This window comes from Ochlerotatus camptorhynchus, unplaced genomic scaffold, assembly GCF_037179485.1.
Source record: "Ochlerotatus camptorhynchus isolate MF236.1 unplaced genomic scaffold, CSIRO-AGI_Acam_v1.1 ptg000213l, whole genome shotgun sequence".
NCBI classification, from domain to species: domain Eukaryota; kingdom Metazoa; phylum Arthropoda; class Insecta; order Diptera; family Culicidae; genus Ochlerotatus; species Ochlerotatus camptorhynchus.
Window position 1 is genome coordinate 6,356,908 of NW_027040703.1, and position 17,535 is coordinate 6,374,442.

General features: G+C 36.2%; 2 protein-coding genes across 2 annotated transcripts in view; one reads left to right on the top strand and one right to left on the bottom strand.

Moving 5' to 3' along the window:
- Nucleotides 1-17,535, top strand: part of Hipk (Homeodomain interacting protein kinase) — a 479,478-nt gene that overhangs the window by 303,979 nt on the left and 157,964 nt on the right. The gene's annotated exons all lie outside the window — the stretch shown is intronic.
- Nucleotides 14,545-15,123, bottom strand: LOC135703485 (uncharacterized). Its single transcript, XM_065224731.1, has 2 exons — nt 14,840-15,123; nt 14,545-14,749 (listed from the first exon to the last, which is right to left on the bottom strand). Exons 1-2 carry the CDS (start codon nt 15,121-15,123, stop codon nt 14,545-14,547), a joined length of 489 nt encoding a protein of 162 aa, XP_065080803.1.

Consider the following 17,535-nt stretch of genomic DNA (forward strand, 5'->3'; position numbering starts at 1 on the left):
TAAATATATATATATATGTAGTTCAGTGAGAGTTAAACAAAATCATTAGCCTCTACCAAAGCCCTGTAGCCAACGATGGACAAACGCAGTCATGCATGCAGCCATTTACTATGTATATCAAATGTCACAATTCACCATAGTTGAACAAAAATTTATCATCTCTCCGTTTGTGCATATGATAATGAACTTATTATGAAGATATTTTACTAATACGACCTCCGTAATCAAATGGCTGACCGCTGACAGTTAGGGGAAAAAATAAAATGCAAAACCAAATCAATAAACGTAAACCGAAACAACAATTTCTAGGGAGGACATATTTTATATTTATTGGATTCGTACTAGACTAGCGAGCATCTATTGTATATCGGTGTGTAATTGGGCAGAAGGGGACAAATATATCTCGATGTAAATAATCACGATGAGAATTTTATGGCTGTTTTTAATGTTAAACAAACATCAATACAAAGAAAACCAAAAATAATAAGGTTTATATATGAACTAGTTCTTTCTGTGAAGACGATAACAATTAATGAAAAATTAGTAAACAAAACAAAAAAGTGGAAACAAAACTTAATATGTGATTATATCTTAGATGAGAAGGAAATACAACCATCGTTCAAATGGCACAAATTAGTGAAAATAAAAGTAAACAAGTAAAACGTTTATTAATAAAATATTAACAAAGCGCTGTCTAAATGTCTAAACGGAACACAACCTGTCCACACTTTAACAAACACCTACAAACATACTTACTACTAATTTGTTTTTCCGTTTGCCTCACAACACAATACGAATGATAACCAGAAGCGAGCAGGAGAGAATTTAGCTTTCTAAAGAATTTCCCCCCTCCTAAACTGCGTGTCTATCGAAGAAAGAAACATACAATCACGTTCTTGTGTAGCAGAATTGTTTTACGCATACATATACGCATTCGAGTTCGATCTCTGATCTGTTTCTTTCACCTTCAAACTCCATTTGGAATTTTCCTAGTTGCTAAAACCACACTTGAGAAAAGACGATTAATACAAAAGCAGAAGCATTTATAGTAATTACCATTAAAACAAAGAAAGTAAACGTGAATATGCACACATTATATGAAAACGTGTTTGTGATAATACATTTAATACAAAACTTAGTAGTTATTTGCAGTACTTTGATAGAAAAGAGGCTAAGAGGAAAACATAAGCAAATAGAGAAAAGAGGAAAACTAGTTTCCGAGATATAATCTCGCCGTTTCAACCAATACAGATAGAGTTTATATACAAAGAAGAATAACACAAATTATACGGTATAAGCGGTAAAAAAAAATAATGGGAATAAAAGCTTTTATAATGCAAAGAATAAATCTGTAACTAATGAACAACCTTGGTAGTGTTTAGCGTATTTTTTGTATTTAAACCAGAATATGATATTATTAAGAGAAGAACTTCACTGGTCCAACTTATTGTGTAGCGAACTGTGAGTAAAAAATAGAAACTGCGGCAGACAGTAAGCGAAGAGTCTCATCCCATCGAATAATAATGTAACTTGGAAACAACCTGTAATACACAGACATGATGTAGAGGAAAGCCCTTTTTAATAAAATGAAAATTACAAGTAAACAAAAAACAAACGCAAGAAATCAAATTTATAATTTACGAAACAGATAGATTTCCCGCTAATGAAGAAGGAATCCGAAACGAAATAATCGATGCTAAGAAGAATATGGAAACAAGATAAAAAAAAACACAACAGGAAAGTCTGATTAATTTTAACGTAAACTGCAACTTTAGAATTATATTTAAATGCAAATACCAAACACAAACTACACTAACACCCACACAAGACTTACCAAATCCAAAACCAAAACTTCAGCAAGCAGCAAGTTAGGCAAAACAAAAATCTTACATACCATCAGAATCGAATAATGTTTGTAATCCAGTTACTTAGAGATAAACGCTACAGCAAATCAGATAAGTGTTTTAAGAAGAACCCCATTTTACCTGTTGGATGCAAGTTCGATCAGACGGCAGGAAACCATAATGTTGTTGTTGTTGTTTATTTTCCCAACTACACCGGGACCATGCACAGACCGCTGGCAACACTGATTTTTTAACTTCTCTGTAGAAAACGTTACCCAAATGCTTGTTAGCTTGAAATTACCAATTAATGAGTAAAATTGCACCCATTTTGAAGAAAAGTGGCTTAACTCATTAATGGGTAAAATGTTTACCCATTCAATGAGAGACTCATTAAATGTGTTCATGTTTTGCCCACTAATGAGTTAAGCCGCTTTTCTTCAAAATGGGTAAAACTACTCATTATTGGGTGCTTTCAAAAAAGCGTGTGTACACTTGGCAACCATTTTCTTCATGTTTGTACAACCACAACAACAACAACTGTCAGCTGTCACTGAACAATCGTTTAAAAAAAAACAATTCTTTTCTCTCACCACAACCTTTACGATGTTTCGCTGTTCTCACATACCTTTGATGGAGTATTGAACTCTCCCAATCTCACACTCACTCATACAAGCAAACAAACTTAAGCACACAGGGTGTAACACGTAACTTTTCGCCTACCATCTTTTTATCGGATGCGTGTCGTTCTAGTTTTTCTAACGATTAGAGTAGAAAAGCCAAGAGCCCCAGGAAACCAGAACCATTTATATCCCTACATGTATAGTTGTCATTTTGCACATCTGTCAGCATCAGCTTTTTATACTGAAACCGCACTCACACAGCAGCATTGACTGAGCGTCAAAGGTAGCCAACGAATTTCATACTAGTTTACGATCCTACTTGTACATATGAGCAACAAAAAAAAAAAAACACCCTCAGTTATCAAACCAAGCATCGATCGGTGAAAACTTTTTATACGACAAAGCGAAAATCAAGCGATGTTTACCTTAATTCTGTAGCGATCTGATCCTAAACACTAAGCTCCCGGCACAGACACACTGACGGGAGTGGGAAATCTGTACAAACGGGTGTGTGTGTGCGTGCGTAGGCAATGCAAGCAAACTATTTGATGAATTTGATACACATTTGTAGTTACTATACACTTACATATAACTAAATTCAACCTGCAAAATGATGGGAAAAGAAGGTCAAGGGCATAATTGTACTATGGACAGAATAACCAACCAAATGCATTTACACTCACACACTCACGCGTAGAGCCACATTTGTAAGAACATTGTAAACAAACCTGTGTAGAAAGGCAGAACAAAACGGCAAATTGTAATTAATAACAGAACACAAAACAAATCTATTAGAGGCAGATCAGTTTGTACCGATGTAGTAACCACTTTGAACTGGGTGTGCGTAATTGCAAGGATTGTATATTTTTGAATGTAAAAAGAAACAATGAAAACAAAAGATGAAATAATGTAATACAACACAAACAAAAAAAAATGGTTACAAAACAATGCAGAAATGGAAAACGAAATAAGACATGCAAAAAAAAACATGTATGATTTAACAGAGAAAGATGAAAAGAAATTAACAAAAAAGATATTAGAAAACAAAAATACAGAAAACAATATTTCAGCAATGCATAGTCGAGTGGTTTCATTTCGAATGATGACATATTTATTAACATGTATCTGCGTATGAAATTGTAAAAAGAGAATATCACATAGATCCCCCCATTGGTGTTCCACCATACTGCCGTGAGATGAGAATCTGACGTTAATCAATTTATTGTATTGTTCGGAAAAAAGTAGAAGGGTCTGTGCCTAGGGACACGAACAGAAGCTTGACGTAGGACTGCTAGTGGACAGAACAAATGTGAAGAGCATTTTTTTTAGCTCTATTTGTTCCAAATTCAAAATAAATTACATTTAATTTTAACCTAGGTGCTCCAGTTACAACAGTAACTTACCAGCCTTAATTGTTATGATATATAATTACGAGACGGTTCTCATAATAATCATAAAAAAACTTTTATTGAACTAAATCATTTGATTAGACTTGTCTCACTTAATGCTAAAACTGAAATGTTTGAATTTTGCCTCAGCGGTCATACTTATGTCCTACTTCTGCTAGCACTGCATAATTCTAATTTTTGCTGACGCTTGATGTTCGATGAACTGGAGTGGTTGCGTGGTCCGATGTGTTGCTACGCGGTACATTGATGACACCGCTGGTTTATATGGAAATGTGTTCCGTGATTCCTCCGGGGGGTGAAGAAAGGACGTCCTCGTCCTTGTTGTGCTTGTTGTCGGATGTGACTTCTGATGAATTCTGCCTTTTGTTCCTTGACTTTGATTGTTGAATCTTGATGGTGAACTTTCGTTTCCGAAAACACACATAGATAATTACTCCTGTTATAGCGACTGTTGACATTCCTAGCATGCCGAAAATCCAATTTTGATGATTGTATTGCTTAAGGTTGATAAATTCCAATTGATGTCGGTTCTCCTTGGTAAAGATGCTGAGCGTTGGAATGTCATGATGTTCTACTATAGTTCGGTTGATTATTAAACTGGGAAATGCGCCTTGCAGTTCCTTGGTGCTACCAGATTCTTCTTGTGATGTGAAAATCTGGTCGTTTATTGTTATACTGCAATTGAAAAATTTTATCAAAAAATTTCCTGAAAGGATCCTGTTGTGTGGTCCACAGCTTGAATGCATGTATAAACTTTTGGCGTTATTGATAAGAATGCTGTTGTCCGAAATCAGACTAGTAAACGTGTTAATTTCCTGCATTGCATTGCAATGGCTTATGATTCCCGTAATCATTGAGTGTGTGCAATTATCCTCCAATAATTGCATATGTTGTCCGTTGAATATATTCTTCTGGGTGTGAAGTGGTAAAGATGTCATGATTTGATTTAACTACAAATGTTGGTAGGTTGGTAATGATGGTATCGTCGACGATTAGCGGAAAGATTTGGATGACTTCTGATTGAGATTTCTGTAGTTCTGGTATCTCCAGAATGTATAGTAGTAAATCGTTTTGTGTTGCGATTTTCGAGTTCACGTAGTCCAATGCTTGTTCTGGGTATCGTGTCTTGATTCCTTGCTCATGCAATAGTGACTCAATATGTAAAATTTCCTTTAAAGTAAGTAGTTTATTGTTGGGTAGAGAAATACGCGTTCTAAGTATTGTGTCCTGGATTTCCGTGATGATGCTATTAAGGGTGTCCATATACAGCAGTAATTTGATAGCTTCATATTCCTCGAGCAAGATTTTGTTTTCCAAGTTCTGCTGAGCAATAAGTTTATTGACTGTATTGCTGATATCGGCAATTCTATTTGAAATCATTTGGTTAACTTGAATTTGTCGGTTATTCTCTTGGATAAGATCGTTTGTTGTTCTATTAATGATGCGGAGGTCATCTGCATCAGGGCTTCCGGCCAGCCCCTTCCAAGCTGATCCTAGGGCATCCCAGCGCCTTTTCCTTTTCCGTTCCGCTGGTTTTATCTGCAGAAGGTTACTATGCAGTTCCCTACTCTTTCGTATGACCAACTGGGAAATTGGTAAATTATCGTCTAATTTCCTAGCTATTTTGTTAATTAGATTTACATTTGTTTCAATGACGGTAATATTTATTGGATGGACAATTTTTATCAAGCCTGTTTGAATTTTGCATTCCTTGTGTTGTACTAAAAGTATTGGGTCCTGATGAAGGTTCCGTATATCCATTTTTGATTCTGTCGTTACTATAACAGCCAAGACAATGATGATAAGGTAGCTGCATAGGTGTATTCCAGTGTTCTGTAATTTGGACAATTTCTAAAGTTAGGACGTTTTCTTCAGCCTTTTAGTTTTGTTTTTATGTCTTTTAATGTTTCGTTCGTTTTTTAATGTTTTATGGGTAATATCGTGTGCCTTAGTTTCATTTGCCCTAGGTTGTCTTTTTGATCTGATATTAGGGATTACAAAGACTTCCTGATTTTCTTCGATTGTGGGGGGGGGGGGGGGCTTCCTTATTCGTATTTTGTTTCCTTTGTTTGTTTTGTGACTTATACATGTTTATCCTAGCTTCTCGAAAATCTTTTTCGGCATTATTGACTATGCCGATTGGATTCACATTATTGTTATTGTTAAAGACTATCTCGTTTGGGGTGAAGGAAGTTGCAGAATGAACTGAATTATTATATAAGGCTACAGATAATTTTACTGTCGATTTTGTTCCCATATTTTCAAATTTGTGTTTGTTACTGTTAAATATTTCAATTATAGTTGAATGTGTCCTTTCTATCTGGCCATTTGACTCAGACGACGATGCATAGGCTAAAGACGATCCTGCTTGTGAAATAAAGTTCCTGGATTGAATGGACTGGAATGTAGTTTCATGGTCTGTTATTATCAGTTTTGGTATGCCAAATGAAACGAAATACTTAGTTAAGGCGTTTTGAACATCAATGAGGTTTTTAGTTTTCATATAAAATAGTTGTACATGCTTCGAGAAAGAATCAATGAGAGATAGAAAATTACAATTGTCCATTATAAAAATGTCCATGCAGCCGGCGCCGGTGGTGTAGTGGTAAGCGTGACTGCTTTCTAACACCCCGATGGGTCTGGGTTCAATCCCAGCCGAGGTCGGTGGGATTTTTCTGAGGCATAAAAATCTCTGGTCACGTCTTCCTTCGGAAGGGAAGTAAAGCCGTTGGTCCCGTGTATGTTGAATGGGTGCGATATCCTACGCAGGTGTGGAAGCTGCCTTCCTGCACATTCGATTGCCGTCAATGGATGGCAATCGATGTCCGTCGGTGATTGGCACTAGATTGCGGAACAGAGACCGACGTTAAATAAATCAAATAAAAAAAATGTCCATGTGTACGCGTTCCATGGGCTTGTCAGTGATAGGACGCGGGGAGATTTTAATATTATACGGCTTGCGCTCGTATTTATGCTTGTTACAAATCTAACAGGAATTGATGTACATATTAACGAATTTATGCATTTTTGGAAAGTAATAAGAACGTTTTAACTGAGGCATTACTTCTGCAATGCCTCTGTGGGCTCTCTCGTGTTCATTTACTATTAAACGATTTTGTCTTTCCTCGTTCTGCACGTCTTCGACAAGGTTACTTGCAAAAACAAAATGACTTTCATGTCGAAGTGTTGTTTGAATGATTCTTGAATAAGAAGCATGATAGGTTCGGACGCTAAAATAGCCGTTTGCTTACCATTATGATATAGTTTCAAAAATTGTGTTATGTCCTGCGTCGTGAAGTTGGGTTGTGTTACGATTGTCCTCTTATGGTTTCCAAATAGCGTTTCCTGGATAACTGTGGTAAGCTCTGATGTCCGAAATATTAGCTGATTCTTGTAGTAGTTTATTGGTTTATCTACAAAATGGATATAAAAATCATTAGAATCTTCTCCAGAGAGAATTGTATCGTTATCGTCGGATGGTTCATCTTCTATAGATAGATTGGTACCTAAAATGGAAGATTCTGCGTATAAATTTCGTTTAAATTAGCCTCGACTGGGCGCTCGGTAAGCGCTTCAACCGCAACGTCTTCTTTGCCTGCAGTGGAAGAATTTGTGTTACTTTCGATCTTTGTTTCGTTATTGTTAATCTCCAAAGGACGTCGACTTAAGGCATCGGCTACTACATTAGCTCGTCCTTCCTTATACTTTACGTCATAGTCATAATTTTCAAGGTCCAATCTCCATCTAAGAATTTTGGGGTTTTTGTCAGATGTCTTGATAAATGTCAATGGTTTATGATCGGTTACGAGGGTGAATTTGGCACCATAGAGGTAAGCTATAAATTTGTTTACAGCCCATTTTATGGCTAATGCTTCTTTTTCATTGGTAGCATAACGGGACTCTGTGTCTGTCAGTGTTCTTGACGCGAATGCTATAGGCCTTTCAATACCTTTTTGCATTTGCGAAAGCACTGCACCCAATGCGTGGTCTGACGCATCCCCCAACAAACAATCGTCTATTGAAGAAACGACTTCTTAGCCATTTTATTCAACTGCATGCTTAATAGTACTTGATCTATTTTTAATAACAACTTCTGTTCCGGCTTTGTTAACACAAATCTGGAGAATTTATTCAACCACAACATTGAACTACTTTGGTGTTGTATAAGGTATGTCGAGAAGCTTTTATTCGACTTATATGAGTTGTAACAGAGTTCATACGATAAAATTTTTGATTATTCAGCGTTTATTACACATCACTGCTTCCTTTTTAAACAGTGATGCTCTGTATACGCTTGATTCTCATGTGAAGTAACGTTTAATTAGACATTATTATACATTTATTAAACGATTATTCAACTGTGGGAAAATTAACCCGAAAATAAGAGGGGACGGGGAGACAGACAGGGAAGGGTGTGTTTCTTAAGTGTAATTGTATCCATTATTTCTGACGTTGCTCGCATCACACAGATATTAGAAAATTTATAAATACTTATACATGTCGTTGTATGGGATTCGAACCATGTACCTTCCGATCACCAGCCGCTTGCCTTGTCATCTGAGCTATCCTAGAATTCATCATATGGGCAACTCAATAATCAATAAAAGCTTGCATGAAAGTAAATACCTATCAGCACTCCCGATCGCAACTCTAGCTCCTTCAAGGCCCTGTGGGAATGATTAATTCATTCATCGTTGTTTAACATGAGACCAATGTTACCTCTTCACCACTCCAATCCCAAGGAAGGTTATTTTTTGAACTAAATAAATGCATTCATTATCGTGAGTCATGTGATCGATGATTACTATTTAAATTAATTAGATGTAGAACACAAATAAAAAAAAGGTTAAGCTTGGGATTGAACTCACGACCTTCTAATTGGAAAGCGGAAACGGTAACCACTACTCTACTGATTTCGCCTTGTTGTTAGATTGAATCACTGTTGTCGAATAATGAATCTAATACGTCGTTTATAAAGCATTTACAAATCATGTGATTACAACATGGACGCATAGTGGTATAATAGCTATTATGCTGACTGTATTTACCTTTATTCAGCAATATAGTAAAGTAATGCAATGAAATCTAATAAAGGAGCTGGAGAACATTTATTAGACGTCTAATAAAGCATGTTATTATATCAATTGAAAACAGTCGAATTAAAGTGTCAATGTATGTACAAATTACACTTATTCAGTTTGTTATTAGATCAAACTTCTGGCGTTGAATTGGGAAGACATTTAACACTTTTACAGCTTTTAATAAGTAAATTAATCAGATCAGAACAAACAGTTGAATAAATGTGCATCTATCGATCTCAATGAGCTTTTTCAGCACATAATTCGACAACTCTTTTTATTCAGCATTGTACACTGTTATACAGCATTTATTCAATATATATGCTTATTTGTGACTCTGAATTGTTTGTTGGGTGGTATAAGAGCTATTTTGCTGAGTGTATTCACCTTTATACAGCAATATTGTAAAGCAATGCAATGAAATCTAATAATGGAGCCAGAAAACATTTATAAGACGTTTAATAAAGCATTTTATTCAATCAATTGAAAACAGTCGAATTAAAGCGACAATGTATGTGCAAATTACACTTATTCAGTTTGTTATTAGATCTAACTTTTGGTTCTGAATAAGGAAGACAGTCAACGTTTATAAAGCTTTTAATAAGGAAATTAATCAAATCAGAGCAAACGGCGGAATAAAGGCGCATCTACCGATCTCAATGATCTTTTTTCAGCACATAATTCGACATCCTGTTTTATTTAGCATTGTACACTGTTATACAGCATTTATTCAATGTGTATGCTTATTTGTGACTTTGAATTGTTTGTTGGGCCGTTGTTAAAATGAACGGTTTGTCAAATTGTGGGTATGCTAGTACCTGATCGGTTGAAATGATGTTTTTTAATGAATTAAATGCATTTATGTATTGTGGATCTTGAAGGTTTAAGGTAGTATCCTTTTTTAAATACTTCGTCATATATCTAGTAATTTTTGAAAAATCTTTAATGAAACGACGGTAGTAGCTAATCCAAGAAACTGTTTTATCTCTTTTTCCGTTTTTGGAATCGGCCAATTTAATTTTTTTTTTCTATTTTCTCGAGGTTTGGCTTTACGCCATTTTCAGAGATAATATGACCAAGGAATTCAGCTTCCTTTCTTAAAAATTCACACTTGTCTAATTGAATTTTTAAGTTAAATTCTGAAAGTCTCGTCAAAATAAGAGCTAGATTTTTTAAGTGTTCATTCAAGTTTCGTCCAACGATAACACTATCGTCAAGATATACATAGCAAATTGTGCCTATGTAATCCCCAAGTATATTGTTCATTGCCCTCTGAAAGGTGGCGGGGGCATTTTTCAGACCAAAGGGCATTCGTGTGAATTCCAAATGGCCCTTATCAGTGGAGAATGCTGTCTTTTCCCTGTGTTTTGGATCTGGTGGAATCCAGATTTAAGGTCCAGCGTAGTGAAATAAACAGACTTTCCAAGGTGATCGAGGATGTCTTCTATTTGTGGCATTGGGTATTTATCGTCTACCGTCTTTTCGTTCAGTTTCCTGTAGTCGATAACAACACGTATTTTACGTTTACCAGAGGCATCTGGCTTTTTTGGTACTACCCATATCGGCGAGGAGTATGGGCTAGTAGAATGGGAAATTATACCGTTATCTAACATTTCTCGGATCTGTTCTTCAACGTCCTTTCTAAAATGGTGTGGATAACGATAACTTTTGGTGTAAACCGGAGCATCATTGTCGGTTATAATTTTATGTTTTATAGCAGTGGTCGAAGATAATTTTTCTCCTTTGCGCAATAAAACTTGTTTGTTTTTTAAAATCAGATCAATAAGTTTTGATTTTTCTAATGAAGGTAGATGATCAGTCCTGATGAGTTCGCCTATTTCCTCGTAATTCAATTTATGTGTTGATTCCATGGGGATAGGGTCAATTGTCTCGAAATTATTTATTGTGAGTTGGAGACTCGAAAATTCTGGTGGTTTCTGTTCAGTACTTAAAATGTTAATAGTAGTTTTAAAATTCTCTGCTCTGTATAAACCCGGTTTCACAAAGGAGTTGCTATTCAAATTTTGAAATTCGGGGACAAACCAGTCACCATTATTTAATGTTTTCAAAGTTACTGTGTGATGGTATTCAGGTGTTTTAGAAGGGAAGAATTTTACAAATTTAATGTTTTCTCTGTTTAATAGTAGTGTTTCGGCTTCAAAATTAAGTTTTGACTTAAATCTTGCAAGTGTTTCTGCGCCTCATATACCGTCAAAAAATTTATGAAATTTAAATTCATAAAATGATAATGGAGGGAGGTGCTTAAATTTTTTTAGTTTTCCCTTATTTTCAATTGTATGATTTCCAGAAACATTTGTGATAGAAGTACTTATGGGTTTTGGACGAGTGAGTAAACCTGGGGAAATAATATTTTTATTTGCGCTTGAGTCGATCAAAAGTTTGATAATTTTGTTTGTTTTTGGGTGTTTCACTTCAAGATAAGGGAGAAAATCCATGTTTAGTTTTGTGTATTGATTTTCATTTGAAAATTTACTGCAACCTCTTGTTCTGATTCGTTTTCTGATTCTGAATCATGTTCAGAGTCCAATTCTTGGTTATTTATGAGTTTTTTATTGAGTGTCAATCGACTTCTGATTGAGGGATCGATTTCCATAGGTGTTGTTGAAGATTTAAATTCTGGTTTTTCGGAATTTTCAGAATTCCTTTTAAAAGTCTTTTCTGAGAATGTTGAATTCTGTTGATTTTGGTTTTTAAATTTTTGTTTATTTTGGTAGCTGAGTTATCTTAAAGGCAATTTATCAGACATACATGCTGCGGTTAGCTCTTTGGATTTGAATTTGCAGAGGAATGCGTAGGCATCTTCGATGTCGTTTGGCCGCGCGGCCTGAGCGTTCCCAAAATATGGTTCTCTTAAGCCGGCGATAAATGCAGCTAAGCAATCTTCATCGATAAACTCATTAATAGCTTGCCAGCTATTCTTGTAAATTTCTTTTTGCTTTGCCAGCGTTTTTTTTATGTTTTGGACTAGGTCTTTCGTCCTTTGGTAATATTTTTGGACAGACATTCCGTCACTCATATGGTTCTGCCAAAGTTGACATTTGTACGTGGACAGCTCTTGTCTGTCCCCGAGTGCATTCGTCAGAATTTCTTTTATGGCATTAAAGTCTTGCGGGCTACCAGCAAGGCAAATCATGTCTTTCGCTTTGCCTTGAATTTTGTTTGTCACCGCGGTGACGTACATATTGAAAAGGGTATCATTAACGCGATCCTTAAACAAATTTAAGGTATTTTCGGCTGTTGTCAGCCATGCTGACAACTGTTTCCTATTACCCTCAAATACAGGTAAGAATTTAATAGGGTCTGAAATTTTATATAGGTGCTCCAGATTCACACCAGTATGATTTTGCTGTTCTGCGGGTGCTACCGCAGGTGCTACGTTTTGCAAGTTGTCGATCACTCGCTGCTGACGGTTTTGATTTTCATTCAACTCTTTTAGCTGCTGCATAATGCTAGCGAGCTGGTGAGTTATTTGCTCCATTTCTGAAGATGTTTCGAGGTTTTCAATTAAGGGTAATGGAAACTTAATTGGTATGTGAGAATGCTCTCCTGATTCGTGGGAAGAATCGCTCTCTTCTGAATCAGAAGATTCTGATCTGGAGAATAGTTTTCTTGCTCTTTTCAAAGCACTAATCTCACGTTTGAATTTTGGCATTCAGGGGGTGTTTTATTATTTAGAATCAGACGTTCTCTTAGAACTCGTCTGAATCTTCCAAAATAGCAATTCTCTAAGAACTTTGCTAATTCTGGTTAGAAAAAAGCTTCTCTAAGAACGGCCTTATTCCTTACGACAAGTTGAACTGATTTTTACGGTACACCTCTCTCTCAGAACGGGTATAACGTACAAATCGATTTTAATTTGTCGTGCGATGAGAACACAAAAGAGGTACTCACCTTGGTTGCTGTCGTGTGTCGCGGGTTCCTCTGTTGTCTGGTAACGTGCGGCGAAGCCTCTACTCCAACCACCACTCGGATGAAATCGGATGTTTTCACTTCTCACTGTGTTACTCGCGGGCCTACTTTAATTCGGATTTACGAATCCGTATTTTTGCACTGTTTTTCACGCACTTTTCAACAAAGACCGGACGGCTGCGCCAATTACGAGACGGTTCTCATAATAATTATAAAAAAAAACTTTTATTGAACTAAATCATTTGATTACACTTGTTTCACTTAATGCTAAAACTGAACTGTTTGAATTTTGCCTCAGCGGCCATACTTATGCCCTACTTCTGCTAGCACTGCATAATTCTAATTTCTGCTGACGCTTGATGTTCGATGAACTGGAGTGGTTGCGTGGTCCGATGTGTTGCTACGCGGTACATTGATGACACCGCGCTGGTTTATATGGAAATGTGTTCCGTGATTATATATCTTAGTGTTTTTACATTGTTCCTGCCTTGGCAATTCAGTATTTTAAACAGGTTTTTTTAAACCTGCATGTCAGTATAACAATTGAAATCTTAAAACTAAAAACTAAAACTAAATGTTATCTAAGTATAAAGGAAATTAATCGTTGCAATTGAGGATTGCAACGATTTTTGCCTGAAATTATTAATTATTTTGTTGGACATTTGTTCTAAAGTCTCAACATTCGAAATTCTATGTACTTCGGTAGTACTGTACCAGGGAGGCAACTTCAAAATCATTTTCAGAACTTTGTTCTGAATCCTTTGAAGTGCTTTTTTCCTGGTAGTGCAACAACAAGACCATATTGGCACAGCGTAAAGCATGGCCGGTCTAAAAACTTGTTTAAATATTAGAAATTTTATTCGTCAGGCAAAGTTTGGATTTCCTGTTTATAAGAGGATACAAACATTTTATATATTTGTTACATTTGGCTTGAATGCCCACAATGTGATCTTTAAAAGTTAATTTTTGGTCAAGTATTAATCCAAGATATTTCACTTGGTTTGACCAGGAAGTGAAGAGCATTTAGTTCTTTTAATTGATCCTTCCTCGTAATTCAATTTATGTGTTGATTCCATGGGGATAGGGTCAATTGTCTCGAAATTATTTATTGTGAGTTGGAGACTCGAAAATTCTGGTGGTTTCTGTTCAGTACTTAAAATGTTAATAGTAGTTTTAAAATTCTCTGCTCTGTATAAACCCGGTTTCACAAAGGAGTTGCTATTCAAATTTTGAAATTCGGGGACAAACCAGTCACCATTATTTAATGTTTTCAAAGTTACTGTGTGATGGTATTCAGGTGTTTTAGAAGGGAAGAATTTTACAAATTTAATGTTTTCTCTGTTTAATAGTAGTGTTTCGGCTTCAAAATTAAGTTTTGACTTAAATCTTGCAAGTGTTTCTGCGCCTCATATACCGTCAAAAAATTTATGAAATTTAAATTCATAAAATGATAATGGAGGGAGGTGCTTAAATTTTTTTAGTTTTCCCTTATTTTCAATTGTATGATTTCCAGAAACATTTGTGATAGAAGTACTTATGGGTTTTGGACGAGTGAGTAAACCTGGGGAAATAATATTTTTATTTGCGCTTGAGTCGATCAAAAGTTTGATAATTTTGTTTGTTTTTGGGTGTTTCACTTCAAGATAAGGGAGAAAATCCATGTTTAGTTTTGTGTATTGATTTTCATTTGAAAATTTACTGCAACCTCTTGTTCTGATTCGTTTTCTGATTCTGAATCATGTTCAGAGTCCAATTCTTGGTTATTTATGAGTTTTTTATTGAGTGTCAATCGACTTCTGATTGAGGGATCGATTTCCATAGGTGTTGTTGAAGATTTAAATTCTGGTTTTTCGGAATTTTCAGAATTCCTTTTAAAAGTCTTTTCTGAGAATGTTGAATTCTGTTGATTTTGGTTTTTAAATTTTTGTTTATTTTGGTAGCTGAGTTATCTTAAAGGCAATTTATCAGACATACATGCTGCGGTTAGCTCTTTGGATTTGAATTTGCAGAGGAATGCGTAGGCATCTTCGATGTCGTTTGGCCGCGCGGCCTGAGCGTTCCCAAAATATGGTTCTCTTAAGCCGGCGATAAATGCAGCTAAGCAATCTTCATCGATAAACTCATTAATAGCTTGCCAGCTATTCTTGTAAATTTCTTTTTGCTTTGCCAGCGTTTTTTTTATGTTTTGGACTAGGTCTTTCGTCCTTTGGTAATATTTTTGGACAGACATTCCGTCACTCATATGGTTCTGCCAAAGTTGACATTTGTACGTGGACAGCTCTTGTCTGTCCCCGAGTGCATTCGTCAGAATTTCTTTTATGGCATTAAAGTCTTGCGGGCTACCAGCAAGGCAAATCATGTCTTTCGCTTTGCCTTGAATTTTGTTTGTCACCGCGGTGACGTACATATTGAAAAGGGTATCATTAACGCGATCCTTAAACAAATTTAAGGTATTTTCGGCTGTTGTCAGCCATGCTGACAACTGTTTCCTATTACCCTCAAATACAGGTAAGAATTTAATAGGGTCTGAAATTTTATATAGGTGCTCCAGATTCACACCAGTATGATTTTGCTGTTCTGCGGGTGCTACCGCAGGTGCTACGTTTTGCAAGTTGTCGATCACTCGCTGCTGACGGTTTTGATTTTCATTCAACTCTTTTAGCTGCTGCATAATGCTAGCGAGCTGGTGAGTTATTTGCTCCATTTCTGAAGATGTTTCGAGGTTTTCAATTAAGGGTAATGGAAACTTAATTGGTATGTGAGAATGCTCTCCTGATTCGTGGGAAGAATCGCTCTCTTCTGAATCAGAAGATTCTGATCTGGAGAATAGTTTTCTTGCTCTTTTCAAAGCACTAATCTCACGTTTGAATTTTGGCATTCAGGGGGTGTTTTATTATTTAGAATCAGACGTTCTCTTAGAACTCGTCTGAATCTTCCAAAATAGCAATTCTCTAAGAACTTTGCTAATTCTGGTTAGAAAAAAGCTTCTCTAAGAACGGCCTTATTCCTTACGACAAGTTGAACTGATTTTTACGGTACACCTCTCTCTCAGAACGGGTATAACGTACAAATCGATTTTAATTTGTCGTGCGATGAGAACACAAAAGAGGTACTCACCTTGGTTGCTGTCGTGTGTCGCGGGTTCCTCTGTTGTCTGGTAACGTGCGGCGAAGCCTCTACTCCAACCACCACTCGGATGAAATCGGATGTTTTCACTTCTCACTGTGTTACTCGCGGGCCTACTTTAATTCGGATTTACGAATCCGTATTTTTGCACTGTTTTTCACGCACTTTTCAACAAAGACCGGACGGCTGCGCCAATTACGAGACGGTTCTCATAATAATTATAAAAAAAAACTTTTATTGAACTAAATCATTTGATTACACTTGTTTCACTTAATGCTAAAACTGAACTGTTTGAATTTTGCCTCAGCGGCCATACTTATGCCCTACTTCTGCTAGCACTGCATAATTCTAATTTCTGCTGACGCTTGATGTTCGATGAACTGGAGTGGTTGCGTGGTCCGATGTGTTGCTACGCGGTACATTGATGACACCGCGCTGGTTTATATGGAAATGTGTTCCGTGATTATATATCTTAGTGTTTTTACATTGTTCCTGCCTTGGCAATTCAGTATTTTAAACAGGTTTTTTTAAACCTGCATGTCAGTATAACAATTGAAATCTTAAAACTAAAAACTAAAACTAAATGTTATCTAAGTATAAAGGAAATTAATCGTTGCAATTGAGGATTGCAACGATTTTTGCCTGAAATTATTAATTATTTTGTTGGACATTTGTTCTAAAGTCTCAACATTCGAAATTCTATGTACTTCGGTAGTACTGTACCAGGGAGGCAACTTCAAAATCATTTTCAGAACTTTGTTCTGAATCCTTTGAAGTGCTTTTTTCCTGGTAGTGCAACAACAAGACCATATTGGCACAGCGTAAAGCATGGCCGGTCTAAAAACTTGTTTAAATATTAGAAATTTTATTCGTCAGGCAAAGTTTGGATTTCCTGTTTATAAGAGGATACAAACATTTTATATATTTGTTACATTTGGCTTGAATGCCCACAATGTGATCTTTAAAAGTTAATTTTTGGTCAAGTATTAATCCAAGATATTTCACTTGGTTTGACCAGGAAGTGAAGAGCATTTAGTTCTTTTAATTGATCGATCATCTATTATCTTAACTCTTTCCGTTTTTGAATTGCAGGCGTACCAAATTTGTAGTAATTTTTTAAAAAGAGAAGGTTTATGAAGAGAATTGATCAAAATCATTTGCACTCCTACTTGCAAGTTTGGTTACAAGATTATAACTCTGGAGAGCATTTTGTGTGGTCGTTGGGGGTGTGTGTTTCTGAATATGGACAAACCGGCACAGATAAATTCAATTCCAACTCTTTACTGTAATCCCTGAAAAGAGCTGTTTTGTAGCCAAAGTTGGTGATATTTAACCTCCGAAACCGTACAGAGTGCGTCTCTGTCTCTTCAAAGCGTAAATGATGTCCAAGGACGCTTACGCTTGGCGTGTTCAGTGTAGGTGACAGTATCATGGATCTCATTTTCCAGGAACATCTTGATCACACCTCGTAGATCAGACCGGAGATACGTTTGACACCGCCACGGTGAACTAGACGACGGATGGCGGT

What these genes read in the sequence shown, in the direction of transcription:
- LOC135703485 (XM_065224731.1), bottom strand. Translation starts at nt 15,123, where the DNA reads ATGAGTGACGGAATGTCTGTCCAAAAATATTACCAAAGGACGAAAGAC. An exon ending in GCATGTATGTCTGATAAATT is followed by an intron (nt 14,750 to 14,839) that starts GCCTTTAAGATA and finishes GACTTTTAAAAG; the next exon opens with GAATTCTGAAAATTCCGAAA.